General features: G+C 35.1%; 1 protein-coding gene across 1 annotated transcript in view; it reads right to left on the bottom strand.

Moving 5' to 3' along the window:
- GPR137B (G protein-coupled receptor 137B) overlaps nucleotides 1-21705 on the bottom strand; it is an 88425-nt gene that overhangs the window by 13429 nt on the left and 53291 nt on the right. The window contains exons 2-3 of the mRNA XM_003767808.4: nucleotides 20514-20563; nucleotides 744-966 (exon numbers count right to left, since the gene is read on the bottom strand). Coding sequence (XP_003767856.1) covers nucleotides 744-966; nucleotides 20514-20563 — 273 coding nt within the window. The remainder of the gene's footprint in view (nucleotides 1-743; nucleotides 967-20513; nucleotides 20564-21705) is intronic.

Raw genomic sequence — 21705 nt, 5'->3', positions numbered from 1 at the left:
TCTGTAAAAAGAAATCACCATGTGGCTAAAAAGGCAAGCAGAAGGGCAATTCTGTGGGCACTTGTCCCTAAGGAGCAATAAGGCTCTAGTCATCTGCAGATCAAGGGGAAAAAATATGGCCTTGGAAACTAGATCACCCTGAGTTCCCCCTGACTCACCAAGTAACCTTCAAAAAATCCCCAGTGTCTTTTAAAAATTGTAAATATGAGAATATAAGAAGAATGTGTGATTTTTAACTGTAGGAACTACCCGTGGGGGAAGTACTCCACTCAACACAGATCAAAATCTGCCTTTAATTTAGCAGATTCCTCCTGGCAGATGATTGGCCCCAGGGACAGCAAAGAGATTTATACAGGACCATACGGCTAATTCAGAGTCACAGGCAAGATGGGAGCCCATGTACTCCAAGAAATATTCTATCACATACTCTTTTCAAATAGAGGAAAAATCATTTTCCATCTTTAAGTTGATAAAGTATTCTCTTCAAACTCTACCCTGAATGCTGGTTAATATATTCTTGGCTGTCTGGCACAAGGATGCCCCAGGAATACAAGAGGATGGGCTATTAGTGGTTTGAACTTATGCCTCAGTCTTTTGTTTTAAACAACAGCTTTACTGGCTTTCACCAAAAGGTTAGGCGTGAGAGACATTCTGGTATTTTCTGTTTCCCGCTCAATCTGCTCCTTCTGGCATGAGCTTTTTGGAAGGAGTTGAGTACGTGCTGGAAATGCTTCCCACCCTACCTTAGATTCCAAGTATATATTGGCTAAGGACATCTTGGAAATCTTGTAGAGGCAGATGGAAAGTGAGATGGCGCAGAGAACAAAGAGGGTGTCATTAATGGCCACTCGCACTGAAACGATGACCTTTCTCTCCCAATTTTCTGTTTTCACAAGCACTGCACAGGTTAAATTTACCAACAGGAAAAGAAGGCTGATGAAGAGGGAAGCCAGGTAGAGGGGAAGTCTGAAAAGAAAGAATGAAAAAAATGTTGCATAAATATTGAGCTCAGAATACCAATTTCCTACTTAATTCCCCACAACAGCCCCACTAAGATTAGGAACTTGGAACCTCCTTATTTTATAGTGGGATGGACTTTTAAAAATCTGTTATAGACCCTTACAGAAGTTGGAAAGATGCCCCGTTGTCTATTCTTCCTGAAATTTTATACAGTAACTTAGAGGGGATACAGAGTTGCTGTGGGGGCTGTTTGATGTCTTTCAATAACAATTAGCCTTAATCTATAAGCATTTATCTATCTCTCTATATATATTTATCTATATATATCAAGTGCTTTCAATAGTCACATGCATGTATTTATAATGTGTACACGGTACATAAATGCAGTATGTATGTACATGAATCCATGTATTTATGTGCATGTATGTGTATATGTGCAGAATAAATACAAACCAGCTAGAAAGTAGTTAAATCAAATATAATTAGGAAAGAGGGAAATCAGAAATAACTTCATGTATGTGTTGATCATATTCCAAGTGCTTTCAATACAAATATATACATATATGTATACATGCATATATACATGTGTGTACGTATACATGAATGCATGTATTTATGTACATATATATGTATATATGCAGAATAAATACAAGCCAGCTAGAAAGTAGTTAAATCAAATATAATTAGGAAAAAGGGAACTGGCTGTTGATCAGGGGGAAAATCAGAAATAACTTCATGTATGTGTCAATCATTGTTCCAAGTGTTTCAATACAAATAGATACATATATTTTTATATAATGTATATATGTATATATACACCTGTATATGTATATGAATGTATGTACACGTGGGCATGTATGTGTATATGTACAGATTAAATACAAACCAGCTAGAAAGTAATTAAATCAAATATAATTAGGAAGCTCAACTGTTGAGCAGGGGGAAATCAGAAATAGCTTCATGTATGTGTCAAATCATTGTTCCAAGTGCTTTCAATACAAATAGATACATATATTTATATAATGTATATATACTTTTGTGTATGTGTACATGAATGTATGTATACATGTACATGTGTCAACACACACACACACACACACACACATATATATATATATATATATATATATATATATATATATATATATATACACAGAATAAATACAAACCAGCTAGAAAGTAGTTAAATCAAATATAATTAGGAAGCTCAACTGGTTGTTGAACAGGGGGAAATCAGAAATAGCTTCAAGTAGAACCTGGAATTTCAACTGTGTTAGGAAGACAGGGATTTTATGAGACTGGGGAGGAGGCTAGTTGTACATTCTAGGCATGGGGGACTTCCAGGGTAAAATCACAGAAATAAGAATGGAGCACCATGTGTGAAGATAATAGAGATTCCATTGGTTCCTGAAAACTAACATCAATAACCTACAATACCCTCCTGAAAAAGCAATGACTACCCAGAAAGGATCAATTTAATTCCAATAATTTAATTTGACAAGTATTAAGTGACTTAAGTATAGACCACTGCACTAGGAGAGAGAAAAGATTTAGATCCTGTCCTCAGGAAGCTTAAGAACAATAGCCGCAATAACAACAATGAATATTTAATATAGAGTGTCTCAAAAGTCTTAGCATAATATTTAAGCATGAATAGTTCAAATTTGCGCTGACTTATTTTAAAGTCTTTAAAGTACTTTACAGATATTATTTCATTTGATTCTCACAACCCTGGGAAGTAAATGTTATTATTGTCCCCATTTTACAGATGAGGAAACTGAGGTTGAGAGAGATTAAGGGATTTGCTCAAAGTCAAATAGCTAGAAGTGGCTAAAGACTCTGCTGTATCTATGGTTACAGATAATAACTGTAATTGCTAACTAATGTTAGCATACAAATAAGACATAATATAATTTCATATGAGATAAAAAGTATCCTATAAGATCCAAAGCAGGTAGTTTAGGATAGGCTTTAAAGGATGGATAGGAATTCAACAGCTATGAAAGGGGAGAAGGATAATAACTTCACAATTACACAGAATTTTAGGTTGCAAAGTACTTTACATATGTTATCTCATGTGAGTCTTATAAAATTCTTTTTTTTTTAATTTTTTAATTTTTAAAAAAAATTTAATAGCTTTTTATTTACAAGTTATATGTATGGGTAATTTTACAGCATTGACAATTGCCAAACCTTTTGTTCCAATTTTTCTCCTCCTTCCCCCCACCCCCTCCCCTAAGATGGCAGGATGACCAATAGATGTTAAATATGTTAAAGTATAAATTAAATACAAAATAAATCATACAATCATCATAGAATGCTGCTGTAACTGTGTATAATGTTGTGCTCATTTTACTTTGCAACAATTCATGTTAAATCTTTCCAGGTTTTTCTGAAATCTTCCTACTCATCATTTCTTATAGAACAATATCATGGATTCCATTACATTCATATACCAAAACTTTTTAATAGCCTTTTATTTATAGGTTATATGTATGGGTAACTTTACAGCATTAACAATTGCCAAACCTCTTGTTCCAATTTTTCACCTCTTACCCCCCACCCCCTCCCCTAGATGGCAGGATGACCAGTAGATGTTAAATACATTAAAATATAAATTAGATACACAATAAGTATACATGACCAAACTGTTATTTTGCTGTACAAAAATAATCGGACTCTGAAATATTGTACAATTAGCCTGTGAAGAAAATCCAAAATGCAGGCGGGCAAAAATATAGGGATCGGGAATTCAATGTAATGGTTCTTAGTCATCTCCCAGAGTTCTTTTGCTGGGCATAGCTGGTTGAGTCTTAAAAAATTCTTAAAAGTGCTATTATTATTTCTCTTTTACTAATAAATAAATGGAAGCTTAGAGAGATTAAATAATTTGCCCTGAGTCTCACAGCTTTTCAGTATTTCAGGTGGTGGAATTTGAACCCAATCTTCCTGACTCCAAGTGACTATTTCACAAAGTAAAAAAAAAAAAAATTCTAAAAAAATATCTTTATGATTCCAACCTAAACTCTGTTACATACTCTTTTAAAATGGAAGCAAAATCATTTTCATCTTTAAGTCGAATTAAATTGATGAAGTAAATTAACATCAATTAAGTTGAATACTGAAAAGTATTCTCTTCAAATTCTACCCCAAACATATATACTCTTGGCTGTCTGGCACAAGGATGCCTCAGGAATACAAGAAGATGGGCTAGTAGTGGTTTGAACTTATGCTTCAGTCTTTTGTTTTAAATATCAGCTTTGCTGGCTTTCACTAAAAGGTTAAGCATGAAAGACATATTTTTTTTTTTTTTTTTTTTTTTTTTTTGGTTTCCTACTCAATCTGTTACTTCTGGCATGAGTTTTTTGGAAGAAGTTGAGTATATGTTGGAAATGCTTCTCACCCTACCTTAGATTCTGAAAAAAATATTCACAAATATAGGAAGAATTAAGAACAGAGACACAGGAACAGGGACCCAAAGGACAATTAAGGAGAAAATCATCCATTTTGATTGTACCGTAGAATGTATAGATGGGAATAATATAAAATACCAAATAACATAAATATATTTGTTAAGTGCTTTGCAAATTTTAAAACTCTATACAAATGCTAGTTATTATCACTATTCTCATAATCACATGTAATTATAATACTTTATTATATGATTATTATAACACTATGAGTCTAAATTATTGTGTTTGGTTTTTTAAATCATTTTTCAGTTATATCTGACTCTTTGTACCATTATTTGGGGATTTTTTTTTTGGCAAAGATACTGAAATGGTTTGCCATTTTTTTTCTCCAGCTCATTTTATAGTTGGCAAAACTGAGGGCAAACAGGGTCAAGTGACTAGTTCAGGGTCACACAGCTAGGAAGTGTGTATGGCCAGATTTGAATTCAGGAAGATGAATCTTCTTTACATCAGAACTGGCATTCTATGAACTGTGCCACCTAGATACCTTTATTGTTATGTAAGACTAAAAAATAGGTTATGGAAAGACTTGAAGCTTAATTACTAAGACTTGAAGATTCAACAGATAAGAGGAGGTATTAAAGATTTTTGATGAAGGAAGAAAATGAGCGGATCTATGTATAAGCAAGATCTATTGTGAAGGATAGACTGGGAAGGAAAGAAAATATTATGTGAGAAGATGGAGAGGTGGGAAAAGTTTGTTAGTATATTAAAAATATTCTAACAATATAGAATTTTTACTCTGTTGTTTACTTAAATTCTGTTTTCTTTCTCATTTTTTCCCTTTTTGATCTGATTTTCCTTGTGCGGCATAATAATTGCATAAATATATATATATATATATACACACACACACACACACACACATATTGGATTTAACATATACTTTTGACATGTTTAACAAAAAATGTAAATGAATTTATAAAAAAATAAAATAGTCTAGTAAGATCATAATAAGGACTTAGACAAATAGTCTAGTAAAGTCGTAATGAGAACCTAGACTGGGTGTGGGAGTGGAGTGGAAAGGTCAGGACAGGTGTAAGAGATATTCCAGAGATGGAATCAATAACAATAGCTAATATTTACATAGTTCTTGATGGTTGTCAAAATGCTTTAGGTCCATTATCCTGTTTGAATCTCCAACAGACTTGGGAGGTGGATATGATTATTATCCTCACTTTACAGATGAGGAAATTGGGGCTGAGGGTTCACAAAGCTAGGAAAGCTTGGAAGCAGTGTTTAAAGTCAGATTTTTCTAGACAGACTCCAAGTGTGTCAACAACCTGATTCATAGAACTATGACTTCAGAGGAGTGGAAGGAACCTTAGAGATCCTGTAGTCCAATCTCTCCATTTCATAATTGATGAAAATGAGATCCAGATTTGTTATCACTAGTCCAAAGTCATACAAGGAATAAGGGGATTTGAACTAAGGTCCAAGTTCATCACCTATTCCACTGCACCATATTAACTCCCTTAAACAATTAAAAACAGTGAGAAAAAGATAACAGTCCAATGCAACAAGCCTTTATTAAGCACATGCTATATATCAAAAATTCTGCTAGGTCTTGTGGGTACAAAGAAAAAAACAGAGAATAATCCATAAAAACAATGCCAAAAAGGGAAACTGAATGAAAATTTTTACCACTGAAATAGAAGGATGAGAAGTTTTTGGGAAAAGGAAAAAATTTGAGTTTTGGGTATGTGATTTTGGGTTCACAGATTCAGAGTTGGAAAAGAACTCGTAGAGAGATTTGAGTCCAATACTCCCACTTTATTAATGAGAAAACAGAGATAGTAAATGACTTGTTCAGTCATGTAAATAAGTAACAGAGCCATGATTTCAGTCAGTTAGTAAAAAAAAAAAAAAACATTTATTGTGTGCTTACAAGGTACTAACCATAGAATATAAAAAAAAGAATCAAAAGTCAGTCTCTGCCTTTGAGGAGTTTACAATCTAATGGGAAAGATACAACAAGCAAACACATACATACAAACAAGTTGCGTACAAGATGAGTAGGAAATAAATAGAGAAGGAAAGCAGTAGAATTCAGAGAGGTTGGGAAAGGTATCCTGTAGAAGATGGGATTTCAGTTGGACATGAAGGAAGTCAGAGAAGGCAGGAAGGGAAAACAAAGAGGGAGAGTGTTCAGGTCCGGGACAAATCAGAGGAAATACCTAGAGCTGAGAAATGGAGTATCTTGTTCATGGAACAGCAAGCAGGTCAATGTTGCTAGATTAAAAAGTTCAGGATGGTTCCAATGATCTTGTGCTGGAGAGAGCCCTCTACACCCGGAGAAAGCCCTCTACACCCAGAGAGAGGACTGTGGGAACTGAGGGTGGATCACAACATAGCATTTTTACTCTTTTTGTTGTTGTTTGCTTGCATTTTATTTTTTCTCATTTTTTTCCTGTTTGGTCTGATTTTTCTTGTGCAGCATGGTAATTGTATAAATGTGTGTACATATATTGGATTTAATTATATTTTTAACATATATTACTTACCATCTAGAGGAGGGAGTAAGGGGAAAAGAAGGAAAATTTGGAACACAAGGTTTTGCAAGGATCAATGTTGAAAAATTATCCATGCATATCATGTGTTTTGAAAATAAAAAGCTCTAATAAAAAAATAAAGAGTTCATGATGGCGTTTAAGGTATAAGTAGGCTGGAGGGCACATGTGTTGGGGGAGTGGATGATGAAGGGCTTTGAACACCAAACAGCATTTTGTATTTCATCTTGGAGGGTTAGGGAATCATTGGAATTTAGTCTTTCTAGGAGGAATCAGACAAAGTGCTACTCTGAGCACTTTAAGGTAAATTTAGAGACTAATATTATCACTAGCCACATTAATAAAAGTCCCCAGGCCAAACAAAAAGGGTTTTGTAGGACCTGTTGGCTTTTTACCAGAAGGAAGCGGCTGCCATTTTGGATTCTCTCCTGTAGGGAATTCCTGCAGCTGCTCTGAAGGGCTGGGTTCCATTTTGTTATTGAATGCCTCCAAAATTAAAGCCTATGAAAGCTTTCCAAATAGCTCCTGGGAAGCATGTCTGCTTTTGAAGTTTTTTCATTTTTCCCTCTCAGCTCTTGTAAGTAGACAGTAGTAGTTGAGTATAAACAATGATGTTCTTGCACTAGCCAAGGCTTAATCATAAATTTGACTTTCCAGATAATGACTTTACAGAGCAGTTACTTGAAAGGTAACAGACATACCTATACAACTGCAATAAGATAAAACTGGGAAGAGAAGCCCATGAATAGGCTAACTGAAAACAGTGACTCTAATAAAATTTTTTATGCGTCTCACTTTTTCCATATTTCAAAGGATAAAGCTAATGTCCCTCACTAGATACAGATTCTAAAGTCTCTGATGGCTCAAGTTAAAAGCATTCTATAAGAACATATTCTGCTTTTATATAATTCACTATATTTTGGTTGGCAAAATGCTTTACATCCATTATCCTGTTTGATTCTCACAACAGCCCTGGGAAGTGGGTATGATTATAATCCCAACATTTAGCAAACATTAATTAAACACCTATTATGTATAAGGTCTAGGGGTTACCAAGATGAAATGTTCCACTCATTGCTCTTATTGGTAGAGGAGTGAGAGGAAAAAATAAGATGTGCAGAAAAGAATATAATATAAGGCAAGATGTGATGAGTACAAATAAAGAATCTATACCTTTTGTCAATTATTTTGACACTAATCTCCTTTGATAGGAGATAAGTTCTTTAAAGGTAGGAACTATTTCTTTTTTGTTTTTGTATCACTAGTATCTGGCACTTAATAGATGTTCAATAAATTACTTCTTAATTAATTGATTGATGATCTCTTGTAAATTGGGCAGAAAGTGATGCAGAAAGTCTGCAGATATAAGTTCTGGATCACTAAATTATTATATACATTAAGATAAATGACGATCTCTTATTGCCTCAGCTATCTTATTTATAAAACAAGGATAATTTCTGCCTTCCTCTCAGAGTTGTTTTGAAAATTAAAAGAGATATGAATATAAAGGTATTTTTTTTAACATAAACACGAGTGGTGTTGTGATTTGTCAATTAGGAGTCATGGATGACAATCAAGAAAAATAAATTTCAGTTGCAAATTTACAGCCATAAATTTAAATGCATGCAACTCTATTTTATAACAATGACTTAGATACAAACATGATCAACTATAATTTCATCAAAAATTTTATACATTTGTCAGCTTTCTCTTATAGGTTTCTATTAATGACAAATAAATTAACAACTACAGCAAGCTACTTACTTCCAGATAACAAGAACAAAAAAAGGATTATATTTTTCTTTTTGTAAACATACTTTCCTTTTAATAATAATTTAATATATTACTTCTTGACTGATTGATGCATATTCAATTAAAGCCTCTTGTTGGTCAATTATACATTTATACTTGAGCAGCACAACAATCTTGATTATTTGGATATTATGTTTAAAATTAACATTAATATTACAATTTTAATTATGATGTCAAAATTAATAACATTTTGGTAATATTTAATACATAATAAATGCTTCAGATTGAATCCTTAAGGATTTCTATTTCTGAAAGTAATGGGCACTATGTCATCCATGGGCAGAAATCCAAAAGCTGGTCTTCTCTGTGGCAAAGGATAGAACTGAAGAATCGTGCCTGGATATAAAACTACCAAAAATTGAAGGGATTGAGAGACTTTTCAGGCACTTGTGACTCAGATCCTAAAGAGACTGTTTGAATTACTTAGCCGCAGGCTCAAACAAACAGTACTTGTTTTGCTAAATACATACTGCATCACACCAAGGAGATCTCCCTTCTTGTGAGGAAGCAACCCCAAATTAAGGAACTTAAAAGTTAAAAAATAGGGTTGTAGGTTCTGTTTTAAAAAAAATAAGGCAAAATTTGGGACATCAATTTGAAATCCTTCATGGCTTGATAGGTTCTGTGAAGGCTTGTATTCTATTGGCAGAATTTTTGAGAACTCAGGGTTACTTTTGAATAGTGGCAAGTTGAGACACTCTAGGAAGGTTTTATGGAACCAATCTACTCTTAGAAAATAGCTTAATGCTTCAAAACATAAATGGCCCCTAAGGTCCTTTCCAACACTGCTATTTCTGTGCATATCACTCTTCCATCTCCTTAGTGCTCACATCAATGGACACTGAGACCTTATCAGTGATCTGATAATGATGATACGTGGAACTTCCTTGATTTTAAAAACCTTTCTTCTCTTGTGATACGTGGAACTTCCTTGATTTTAAAAACCTTTCTTCTCTTGTGGTGGGCTGCCTCTGCTCTGGAACTACCCCTTAAACTTTGTCTCAGTTCCTTCATCTGTAAGATGGAGATAATAATAGTTCCTCCCTTCTAGGACTGTTGTGAGGATCATATAAGACAATATTTGTAAAGAATTTAGCACAATGCCTTTAATATAGCAGGTGCTTAATAAATGTTTGTTTTGCTCCTATATATATATATATATATATATATATATATATATACATATATATATATTTATATATATGTATTTATATTTTCTATAAATATATATATATATATTTCCTATAAATAGCTTGTCTGTACATAGTTATTTATTGACTCTCTTTCATTGTTTCTTTGTATCCCCAGCACTCCGCACAAGACCACCCTGACAGTTCCAATAGTCTCCTCTATCTCCTCCCGAGTTTTATTTTAGATGACCACAATCAATAAGCACTTATTAAACATCTACTAAATACTAGGTACTATGTTAAGTTATGCAACGTGTGAGTGGAATATACTTCCTTTTGCTTCTTTCATTCAAATAGTTTCTGGATTCCTACTTCTTACAAGTAGGCTGGCTATAACTAGGCTATTTTCTGGCTAACTAGGAAAGATACACTGGTTTTTACCAGATTCATTCCTGCCTAATTAACTCAACAAACATTTTAAAACTGCTTACTAGGAGTATAGCACCATGCTAAGGTTGAGGAGATAGATAAAAATAAAACTCTATCTGGTACTTTGAGATCAGCTCTCACACTCTCACACCTTCCTCACCAGTCCCTCTCAGAATTCTTAGAGCTTGCTTTTCCTTCTATTTGAAGGCTTTCCTAATCTTCCCAAGATCCCTGGTCACTCTCCTCTCAAAACTATATTGTATTTTTTTTGGAGGCATATACTTAAATATGCACATCATTTCCTTTAACAGGATATAAATTCTTTTCGGGAGGAGACTATTTCATTTTTTCATTGTATCCCAGTGCCTGGCACATAGTTGACACTAAATAAATGCCCATTTATTGAATAGTTGATTGCCTAGTCAAAAATCACAATTTTCTCATCCCCTAGATACCCACAAAATAATTTACCCTTTGTTTATGTTAAATACAAAGTAGTTATGTTTGTTCAACATCTATACAGATGTCTGAGTGCTGCTATGTTCCTTAAACCCAGAACTCTACTATGCTCTACACAGTGGCTATTATGTGTTGTTAGTATTTGGATGACACGGATCCTATCCTTTTCACATCCTCCACATGATATCCAGTCCTACTTTAATATATGTAATTCAACAAACATAAATTAAGCTCCTTCTACACACAAGACCATATGTTAAGAATAGAGAGTTAAAGCAGAGACATAATGACTAAAATAAAACAACAATAATGATAATAAGCATTTCTAATAATAATGAAAATAAAACAATAATTAGCATTTCTAATAACAAAAATAAAACAATAGCAATGATAATTAGCATTGAGGTTGCTAATGCACTTTATAGCTATCTCATTTGACCCTTCCCAACAATTATTGCTTTAGGTGCTAGTATTATCTGCATTTTAAGTGATTTACCCTTAGTCATATTGCTAATAAGGCAAGGTAATTGCAATCAATAAGTCAGGGAGAGAAACATTAGGGAGATAATAGGATCTTAGATTTAGGGATCAAGAGACCATCAAGATCTTGGAGTCCAATCCACTCATTTTATAGTTGAGGAAACTGAGGTCCAGAGATGATAAGTGATTCGCCAAAAGTCCAAGAGTTAGTAAATAATAAACCTGGGTCATCTGACTCCATACTCAGAACTCCTGCCCACATACAAATTTAACCCAACCTGCCAGGATGGGAAGGATTTTAGCAATCAGACAGCATAGGTATAAATAATGGTAAGTAGGAATAAAATCTTTTCTGATCCCCCAACTGCTAGTGTCCTCATTCCCCAACTACCTTAATCTAACTGTTTTGATTGTATTTGTATTATTTCTCTTTATAACTACTCTGCATATATTCACTTTCCACTAATGTGTCTCAATTAGAATGTAAGCTTCTTGCAAGTAGGGATGGTTCTATTTCCATTCGGTTCCCCAGTGCCTACTATGTGATCAAAGATACAATGGCAAGATCAATCAATTATTCTACAATAATTTATTAAGTGCCTCTTATGCAGCAGACTCTGAATGGGATTAGGATGAATAATTGAATATACTGAAACACATACACTGGTGTCCAGAGATGCCATGTGAGGAGTAGGATCAGGAGCACCATGTTTCTGGAGACCTGTTGTTCTAAAAGTACTATTTCCCAATGCATTTTAGTGATAACAGTACATTTTAGTAAAGAATGCAAGCTGGAAACATCCAGAAAACATGGGTCGAGCTTATGAATCAACCTCATTGTCTTGATATAAAAAGCTAGCTCACTGCTTGCACAAATGCTTTTATGTAGCCCATTGTAACCCGAACTGGCCTTTGGAAATAGAATTATCTGGGCTTTTAAGGATAAGTCTCATCATGAATGCTATTTAAAAATCAATTAAATGAGCATGAACTATGAGCTAGCTACAGCATGTCTGGTTTGCAATTAAACACCACTTCCCATGGCTTGCCAACACTGCCAGTCATCCTGCCTGCAATGCAAATGAGTTACACTGTGGGCTGAGGGGTGAGACTAAGAGAAACTGCTATTTAGTCCTAAAATCTGGTTAATTTGGGGTTTTCCTCAAAGCAAAAGACAAAAAAACACTCATAAAAAAGGCCACAACATTCATAACTAAAGTCAGTGCTACATTTCATTTAGAGCTTAGTGAAAATAATAATGGATTTTCTTCCCTATCCAATTTGAAAGCTGATGGTCCCCAGATTGAGAACTGCTCCAGAGGAGCTGTGTTCCTCCTTAACTCTACCTTCTTCTCTTCATCTGGCAGCAGGTTTCTTGTTCTTCCCCAAGGGTTCCTTCCTATCTGGCTGTCCACTATGGTTGTTCTAGGGACCATAATTCCTATTATATCTCTGACTATGTAGAACTGGACGAGGGAGAGCTTAGAAGCCATTAGGAAGCTGCAGCAATAATCCAAGTAAGAAGTAATGAGAGCCTGGACTAGGAGTAGAAAGGAAAAGGCTGAAAGGATTAAAAATCATATGATTTGGCAACTTATTGGATATGAGGAGGTAAAGGAGAGGGAGGAATCAAAGACAACAGCTATTCCTAAACTATATGACTGGGTCAAGACAATAAGAGGGAAGGGAAGTTAGAGGGAAAGCTGATTTGGAAGAAAGAAAATTAAGTTTGGCTTTGGACATGCTGAGTTGAGTTGGAGATGCTGATAGGACATTCAGGGAGAAGGAGTTAAGAACTTCTCTCAGAGAGAGAAGTTAAGAAAATAGATCTAGAAAATCCAAAGAAGAAACTAAAAGTTTGGAAGAGGGCACAATTTTAATCACTTCCACTTTAATGTAAGCTTTTAAAAAGTGTATGTAAAATGAAGTGCTGTTAAATGAAGTGAGCAGATCCAGGAGAACATGTACACAGTAACAGCTTGTTGTTTGTGTGATTGTGTGATGATCAACTAGGACAGACTTAGCTCTTCTCAGCAATATAGACTTGGGATGGAAAATGCCATCTGTCTCCAGACAAAGAACTGTGGAGACTGAATGCGGATTGAAGCATACTATTTTCACCTTTGTTTGTTTGTTTTTTTCTTTCTCATGGTTTTCCCTTTTTTTCTGATGTTTCTTTCACAACATGCCTAGTATGGAAATGTTAAAAATGATTGTACATGTATACCTATATCAGATTGCTTGTGTATGCTATATATTGCTTAGTATATTATAATGTATGTTATTCATATATAATATATTACATATATATTAAATATATTTCATCATTATATATTATGATATACATATTACATTTTATATATATAATAATATGCTTAGTATACTATATTATGGCATATAATATGTTGTATAGATATGCTATATATAGTATATACATATACAATGCAGACATATATATGTGTATGTATACATTTGTATGTATATAAATATACACACATGTATGTGTTTGTGTGTGTATGTGTGTCTGGAAGAGTTCTTTCACAATCTACTTCTTGGTTTCAGTATGCTGTCATATTAATTCCTGGAGATAAGTTATAAAGTTAAATATATCTATTTAATAATCCCATAAAGTGACAGGGGATTAGGGTTTCCAGATGTAGACTATGGACAAAATAGAAGATATTATCTCCTAATTCAATATAATAAGGTGGAGATAGGGAGAAAATGAAAGTTTTCATTGGGGTTTAAAAGATTCCTCTTCACAAGAATAGGATGGGATGGGGGCTTTATGGTTAGATAAGTGAAAAAGATTTCAATTGCAATCTGAATGAGCCCATAGTGTGGGACCTGGTGACCAAAGTGACAAATGCAATCTGCATTAAGAGAATATGTTGTACATTTTAACATATTTAATATGTATGGGACTACCTGCCATCTAGGGGAGGGGATGGAGGGAAGGAGGGGATAATTTGGAACAGAAGGTTTTGCAAGGGTCAATGTTGAAAAATTACCCGTGCATATGCTTTGTAAATAAAAAACTATAATAATTTTTTTTTTTTTTTAAAAAAGAGAGATATGTTGTTTAAAATGAGCTATCTGAGAGCTGTGTTCAGTCTGAGGCACCACAGTTTAGGAAGGAGTAGCTGGAGCACATCCAGAAAGATGCAACCACAACAGCGAAAGGCTTCAAGGCTAGACTTTACAAAAATCACCTAAAGCAACTGGACATGTTTAGGGGAAGAATGTACTATCTTGGGGAAGAGGGGAGTGGTTAGAGATGATAGATACTTTCATTCCTTGAAAGAGCCTCTGGAATTAATGAGTGGAAGTTGCTGAGGGCCAGATTTCAGGCTTTGTACAAGGGGAAGATTCCTAATAGAACTGTTCAAAAGTAGAATGAGCTGCTTTAGTGGGTAGCTGGTCCACTTCAGTGGAGGCCTTCAAGCAGAAGCAGGATGACTGACAACTTATATGGGGATAATACAGATTCCTGTTCATGCAAATTGAAACTCAGTGGCTGCTGAGATTCTTTCCAACTCCGAAATTCTAAGATTTCTCTGTACTTGTGACCACAATCCAATGTCCAGATATTGCTGACAGTTCTTAGACCACTTATAAAAGCCATCCTTCCTTTATCTCTTTCTTTCAGGCACCCCCCGGTCCCTCACCACCACCACAGCCATTACAGATACCATCCTTCTGCAAAAGTAGGAAACTATGGGTACAGAAAGTTGCTTTAATTGCCAGACTTAGTTGACATGTTGGTTACTTAATTATTCACTTTCTTTTTTAATTTTTTGCTTTGGGTGCTACTTGGGAAGCAGAGGTATATTTTGGGGTATTTTGAGGTATATTGGGGTTCTGAATTTTCAGAAAAGTAGAAGTTTCTTCCCCTATATGATCCCCAGACCAATGACATTACAGCTCTAGTGCCCACTCCTATGGCTAAAGGGTATTTTATTCTTCTACTTCCATCTTCCCAGTAACATAGAATAAGTACACTCCAGACAATTATTAACAGCAACAATTACCCTTCCTTCTTTATTTACATTGAGTCATTTGGATCCCGAGCCAACACATCCCCCTGGCTTTGACCAATACTGGCCCAATCTAGGACCTAATTCATCTGAAGGATTCAATTTGGATGTGTTAGCATACCTTCAGTGAATCCCTAAAGAGTGAGATGACACATTATTACTCATTTTCAAAACTGACTATACTTGGGATTTTGTTTATGACCAAATGAAACACTTTTGCATAGGGGTATTTTTGTTTTGTTTTATTCTGAGTGCCAGCAATCTTGGTTCTTAGGGAAAAACCAAAACAAAACCTGATTTTAGTTCTAAGAATGGGAACATGTAAGCTCATCTCTTCAACGATTTTGCTGAGGGAGACGGGGCAGGATGTCACGACTCACCACAGATAGATAAATCATTCTTTTTTTTTTTTTTTGAGAAAGAAAATTGGATTTTTAAATTACTTATAGAAAAAGAGATAAAGCAGCTCTCTCAAAGTCATGCTTTGTGGCTGAAGTGTGAAGGATGAATTCTAAACAGCAAGCTACATATCTCTCTGAATAACATGCCTTTCCCAAAGAAAAAGAAAAAGCAGAACCTGGCCCAAAGTATTTTTGATTCCACTGAAAAGAAGGCATTTGAAAAATTGTTGAAAACACCTGAAACAAAGCTCTGTTAGGTAACCCCATCCATTGCCTCTGGGAGTGGTTGTTTTTTTAAAAACTGAAGAGATTAGAAAGAAAAGATTTAGGAGGAGAAAAACCTAATTAAATTGGCACAGATTCCAACACTCTGAACAGATGCACTTAATTAAAAAAAAAAAGGAATTAAGTGAAAAATGAGGATATGCTGGCTGGCCTGTACATAAATTACCTTTTCAGGAACACAGAAATTGCTATAGGGCCAGCTTGGACAGCTTCAAACACTTCCAGCTAATGCATTTGTTCCATTTAAATTGAATGTTGATTAAATTGGACAAGCTACTGTATTTATTTCAAGGATAACATATCAAAGCATGGCCAGGAGTAAATCATGACAAAACATCCATCCTGGTGTCTGGTTTAAATGAAATGATACAGGAGCTGAATGGATGAGATTAAGGATGTGAATGAACATGAATAACTCCTCAGCCGTCCTTATACTTGGCTTTCATGTTCTTGAATCATAACAACTCTAGCTTCCCCCACTCTAACTCCACAATCTCTATCCCATCTACATTTCAATCTGCTGACTTCTAGAAACTTTTCACCTTGTCTAAGTCAACCCTCTCCATTTAATTTTGCTTTTCCACAAACAGGACAGTGGGCTAGCCTTTCTGCCACTGGGATTTTAGCTGGTCTGGCCCAGCTAACGTATCCCTTGAAATTAAAGGAAAACTTTTATCCCTGGGCTCATGATGAAAGCAGGAGTGAGTCTTCCCAGCTGACAGAATCTTAGGACTGGCTTATTGTTTCATAGTTCATCACTACAGGAGAACCAACTACCCCAGTTAACATCCAATTAATGCTAATTAGCAAATTTTCCCATTAATTAGCCAAGGTATCACCAATACCCTTTCTTAATTTTCCATACCCATTATGGGGGTTGTTTTTTTTTTTCTGACTTCCTGACTTGATCTAAAAGTGGTTCTCAAACTTTTGTTTTCAGTATCTTTATCCTATTAAAAATTATTGAGGATCTCTCCAAAGCGTTTTTATCTGGGTTATATTTATAGACATTTACCATATTGGAAATAAAAACTATTTTTGAATTTGTAGACCCTCTAAAAGGGTTTCAGAGATCCCCAGGATTCTCTAAGTCCAGGGGTCCTCAAACTTTTTAAATAGGGGGCCAGTTCCCTGTCCCTCAGACCGTTGGAGGGCTGGACTATAGTAAAAACAAAAACTTTGTTTTGTAGGCCTTTAAATAAAGAAACTTCATAGCCCTGGGGGAGGGGGATAAACGTCCTCAGCTGCTGCATCTAGTCCGTGGTCTATAGTTTGAGGACCCCTGCCAGTCTAGACCATACTTTGAGAACCACTGAAAGGGGGTTAGAGCCTTACATCATTATGGAAAGCAAGCTGGGCAGCCAGGTGGCGCCATAGTGCACAGAGTCTAGCTAGACTCCCCTTCCCTAGTTCAAACCTGACTTCACACACTTGTGGGTCCTGGATTCAGGAGGATCTGAGTTCAAATCTTACCTCAGACCCTTCCCAGCTAGGAAAATCACAATCTCTCTAGTCTCAGTTTCAGTGTCCTCCTTTATAAAATGGGGTGAATAATAACACTTACTTTATAAGATTATTATGAAGATCAAATGAAATAACCTACATAAAGTATTTTGCAAGTCTTAAAGCATTACATACACATTAGCTATTATTTATTATTCCTGTTGTTATGTCGACTTTTTGGTTATGTCCGACTCTCTGTGACTCCATTTGGGATTTTCTTGGCAAAGATACTGGAAGCGTGGGCCATTTCCTTCTCCAGCTCATTTGACAGATGAAGAAACTGAGGGAAATAGGGATAAGTGACCGGCCCAGGGTTACACAGCTAGTAAGTATCTGAGGTCATATTTGAACTCAGTATCTCCTGAATCCAGTATCCTACTTTATGCATTGTATCACCTATCCGCCCCTTTATTTATTATTGTATAAGAATCTGTCAGGCAAAGTGATACAGTGGAAAATCAGGGAAACTTGAGTTTGAGAACTATCTTATATGTATAACTCTATTTAATCACTCAGTGTCCTAAGCAACTCTATTAAGACTGGAAGAGTCTTATACTTTTTGCATAAGTAGGTACCTGCACAGATAGGAGTTATCTCACTTGGAAGTTCCCCCTGCCAATGAAATCCAAGATCTAGTCTCCTTTAGTTATAAGTTCTTAACAGCTAATCCTAAAGGCCTTTTTTTTAAATCCTCATCCTTCTTGAACTCTGTGTAGTCTTTGACCTTGTCAATCATCTTCTTCTGGACACTCTCTACTCTCTAGGTTTTCTTGATATTGTTCCCATCTGATTCTTCTCCTACTGTACGAATGCTCCTTCTCTGCCTCTTGCTAAATCTCCATCCCTAGTAATCATGAATTCACCCCAAAGCTGTGTCCTTGGTCCTTCCCTTTTTTCTCCTTATATTACCTTTCTTGGCAATCTCATTAGTTCCTATGAATTGAATGATCTCTCTTCTGATGATTCCCAAGCCTACGTATTTAGCCTTAATATCTCCCAAGCTCCAGCCCTACCAGCACCAGAACTAGACATAACAGAGATGTTTAACAAATATCTGACAAATCAATGAAAGAAATACCCAACAGGCTATGTGTTCAGCTAAAAAGAAGCAAAGGAAAAAATAATAATTAATCATTATACCTCATATTTGTATTGCCATGTTAAGATTTGCAAAGTAGTTTACATGAACAATCTCATTTTTAAAATTGTATTTCCCTTAACATTTCCTAGCTGCGTGATCCTGGATGAGTCACTTAATTTCAGTTGCATACACACACACACACACACGAAAGAAAAGAAAAGAATAGAAAAAGAAAAATTATATTTCCCTCACTTTTTTGTTTATTGTAAGGATCTCCAGAAAGCAAAGATTCAAGAACTAGAGCAAAGCTGTGGAATTCTGGGAAACAAAGGAAAGACCAATTTAACAAAGAATAATGAGGGGCATGGCTGCTCTTCCTAAATATGGGCACTAGATACACTAAGAGAGAAAAAGAGCATTTGGATGTTAAAAATGGCAGTCCAGAATCTATTACTGCACATGTTGTATTCAGTGGGTGGATTCTTTCCAAAAGCATTTCCCACACAGGCTTATGGACAATATTTAACAATCAATACTTGCCCGTTTTAGCTCATGATTCTCCTGCTCATTTTTCTGTTAATCCAGTTCTTTGTACCCCTAGGAATATATACTTATTGCAAAAATCCAAGTAACTAATTAGCATGAGCAAACTTTTGCTGGGAGATGGGTACACTGATCATTTTAGTCAAACATTGATATGGCTGGGATTGTTTCTGGTAGCTAATATTAGTATATGATTAATAAGTGTTAACCAGAAACCCAGACATAAGAGTTAATGTACGACAGCTTCTCCATACTTTTGAACTCAGAGATCCCACTGCTAGGTACCCTAAGTCAAACAGAGGAAAAAAAATACTCCCCCCTCCCAGCACATCAAAATATTGCTAGAAGAACTTTCTGTCTGGTCAAAGAACTAGAAATAAAATATGTCCATAAACTAGGAAACTGAAACATTATGGTATATAATAGTAATAGGAGTAGTTAGCATTCATAAAGTGTTTTAAGGTTTGCAAAATGACTTTAAAATGTCATCTCATGTAATCCTTACAATTAGTTATAAAAACAGGTGCTATTATTATACCCATTTTACAAGCAAGGAAATAGAGGCAGAAATTATGTGATTTGCCTAAGGTCACATACCTAGCTAAGTGCTTTAAGGCCAGGTGACTGCAGGAGAGTAGCTTCATACACTGTACCACATAACTGAAAATTACTTATTTCATAAGATCAACAAACATTTATTAATAAGAATTAACAATGAATATGATAATGACAGAACAGCAGAAGACTTATTCGAACTGATACAAATAAGATAAGAAGAACCAGGAAAACTATAGCCATTATGTAAATGTAAAGAATAACAAAAAGTACAACTGAATGATGTCTAATCATAATGGCCAACCTTGATCCTGACAAAAAGAAGAGAAAAAGTGCCTCTAAATCTTTGTAGACATGGGGGAATCACAGATGGAGTATTACATATAATCCGACGCCATTGATGTGTGTATGGAGAAAAGCAGCTCAGTGCTAAAATAGATAAAGCTCTGGGATAGGGATGAAGATAAACCTAAATTCAAATCCTGTCTCCAATACTCAGTGTTTGTATGACTTTGACCCAGTCTTTTAACTATTCTGTCTTAGTAAAAGGAGGATAAGAGTAGCACCTACTTTGTAAGTGATGGTCAAGCCAAATATGTATAAAGCACTTTGCAAGCCTTACAATGCTATATAAATACTAGTTATTTGTAGTAGTAATCATTTTCTTGGAACTTTTTTCTTTCTTTTTTTGTTCTTTGTGATAGCAATAGTCCACTAGATAGGTGGGTAGGAGGGACATATTTGGAATTAAAAATAATGTAAAAATAAAAAGTGTCAATATGTTTTTTAATGTATGCTGAAAGAAAATGACTGATTTTATCTTGTATTGTTGAGAAGTTTCAAAAAGATACTCACCGGTATTTAAGTAATTCTGGAGAGTATTTTGATTTTGCTTTGAAAATCACCTGTAAGGACAGAGAAAAATGACATCATGTGAGTGTTCAGCAATAGATGCTAATGGCATCCACTATATATATACATACACACACACACACACACACACACACACACACACATATTTAATGTGAATTCTGAGACACTGAGAAACCCATAGCTTGTTTGGCCAAATTTTGAGAGGTTGACTCTGAGTATTTTAGGCTAAATATTTTATACACAGTGAAATTATAAAAGCAAAATTTTAAGTGAATTATAGGTTAACAACTTCTCTTTTATTTTAGGATTTCAAATTTATCGTGTGCTTTCAGTGAGTCAGATTCTACTGTTGACCTGATCTCAAAATGCTCACTGACCTAAGTGGATTCAATAGTGGGCATTAAACCAGTGTGGGAATTTCAGGCTGTTGTTATTTCAATGTGATTTAACTGTCTGTCGACACATTTTTTACTCCTTACAGCACATTTTGAAATAACAAAAATCTTCCTGACTTCAGTGCCCTTAAAGCAGATTGTTTTCTTTGGGAGAAACATAAGCTCTATCTGGTTCTTAAGCTATAATTGTATTTCCATATGGCAAATCTATAATAAAACAATAATAGTTCAACGAATTAAATTTGTTGATTAATATGGTGCTTTGACATTTGTAAAATATTTCATATATATGATCAAATGAGATTTTTATCTATATATCTATATGTATGTAGACATATAGATATATAATATAAATCTTATTTGATCCTCACAAAATCTCTGTCAGTAGGTGCTATTAATTATCCCTATATTACAGAAGGAGACTGAGGCTGAGACATTAAGAAAATTGCTCAGGATCTTATAGTTAGTATTTGAAGTATGCAGAACTCCACCTCTATTGTTCTATCCATTATACAACACTCTTTCAATAATATATTTAGGAATTTCCCTTTACTTTTTTATTTGGGATCTGAGGTGCTGATTATTGTTGTTGCTGTTTGTCCTTCTTTCGAAGAGGACCATGATATAATGCAAGTGAATTGGATTTCAGTGAGGGAGGTCTGTCACCTGTTTCACTTTCCCCTCCAGAGCCATCTGAGTCCAGTGGCCAGAGAGAGATCAGCACAATTGGGGATGGCCCTGGATGAAGAAGTGTGCCTTATATAGCTGACTTTGTTCAA

This window comes from Sarcophilus harrisii, chromosome 4, assembly GCF_902635505.1.
Source record: "Sarcophilus harrisii chromosome 4, mSarHar1.11, whole genome shotgun sequence".
NCBI classification, from domain to species: domain Eukaryota; kingdom Metazoa; phylum Chordata; class Mammalia; order Dasyuromorphia; family Dasyuridae; genus Sarcophilus; species Sarcophilus harrisii.
This window is presented reverse-complemented; position numbering and strand designations above follow the sequence as displayed.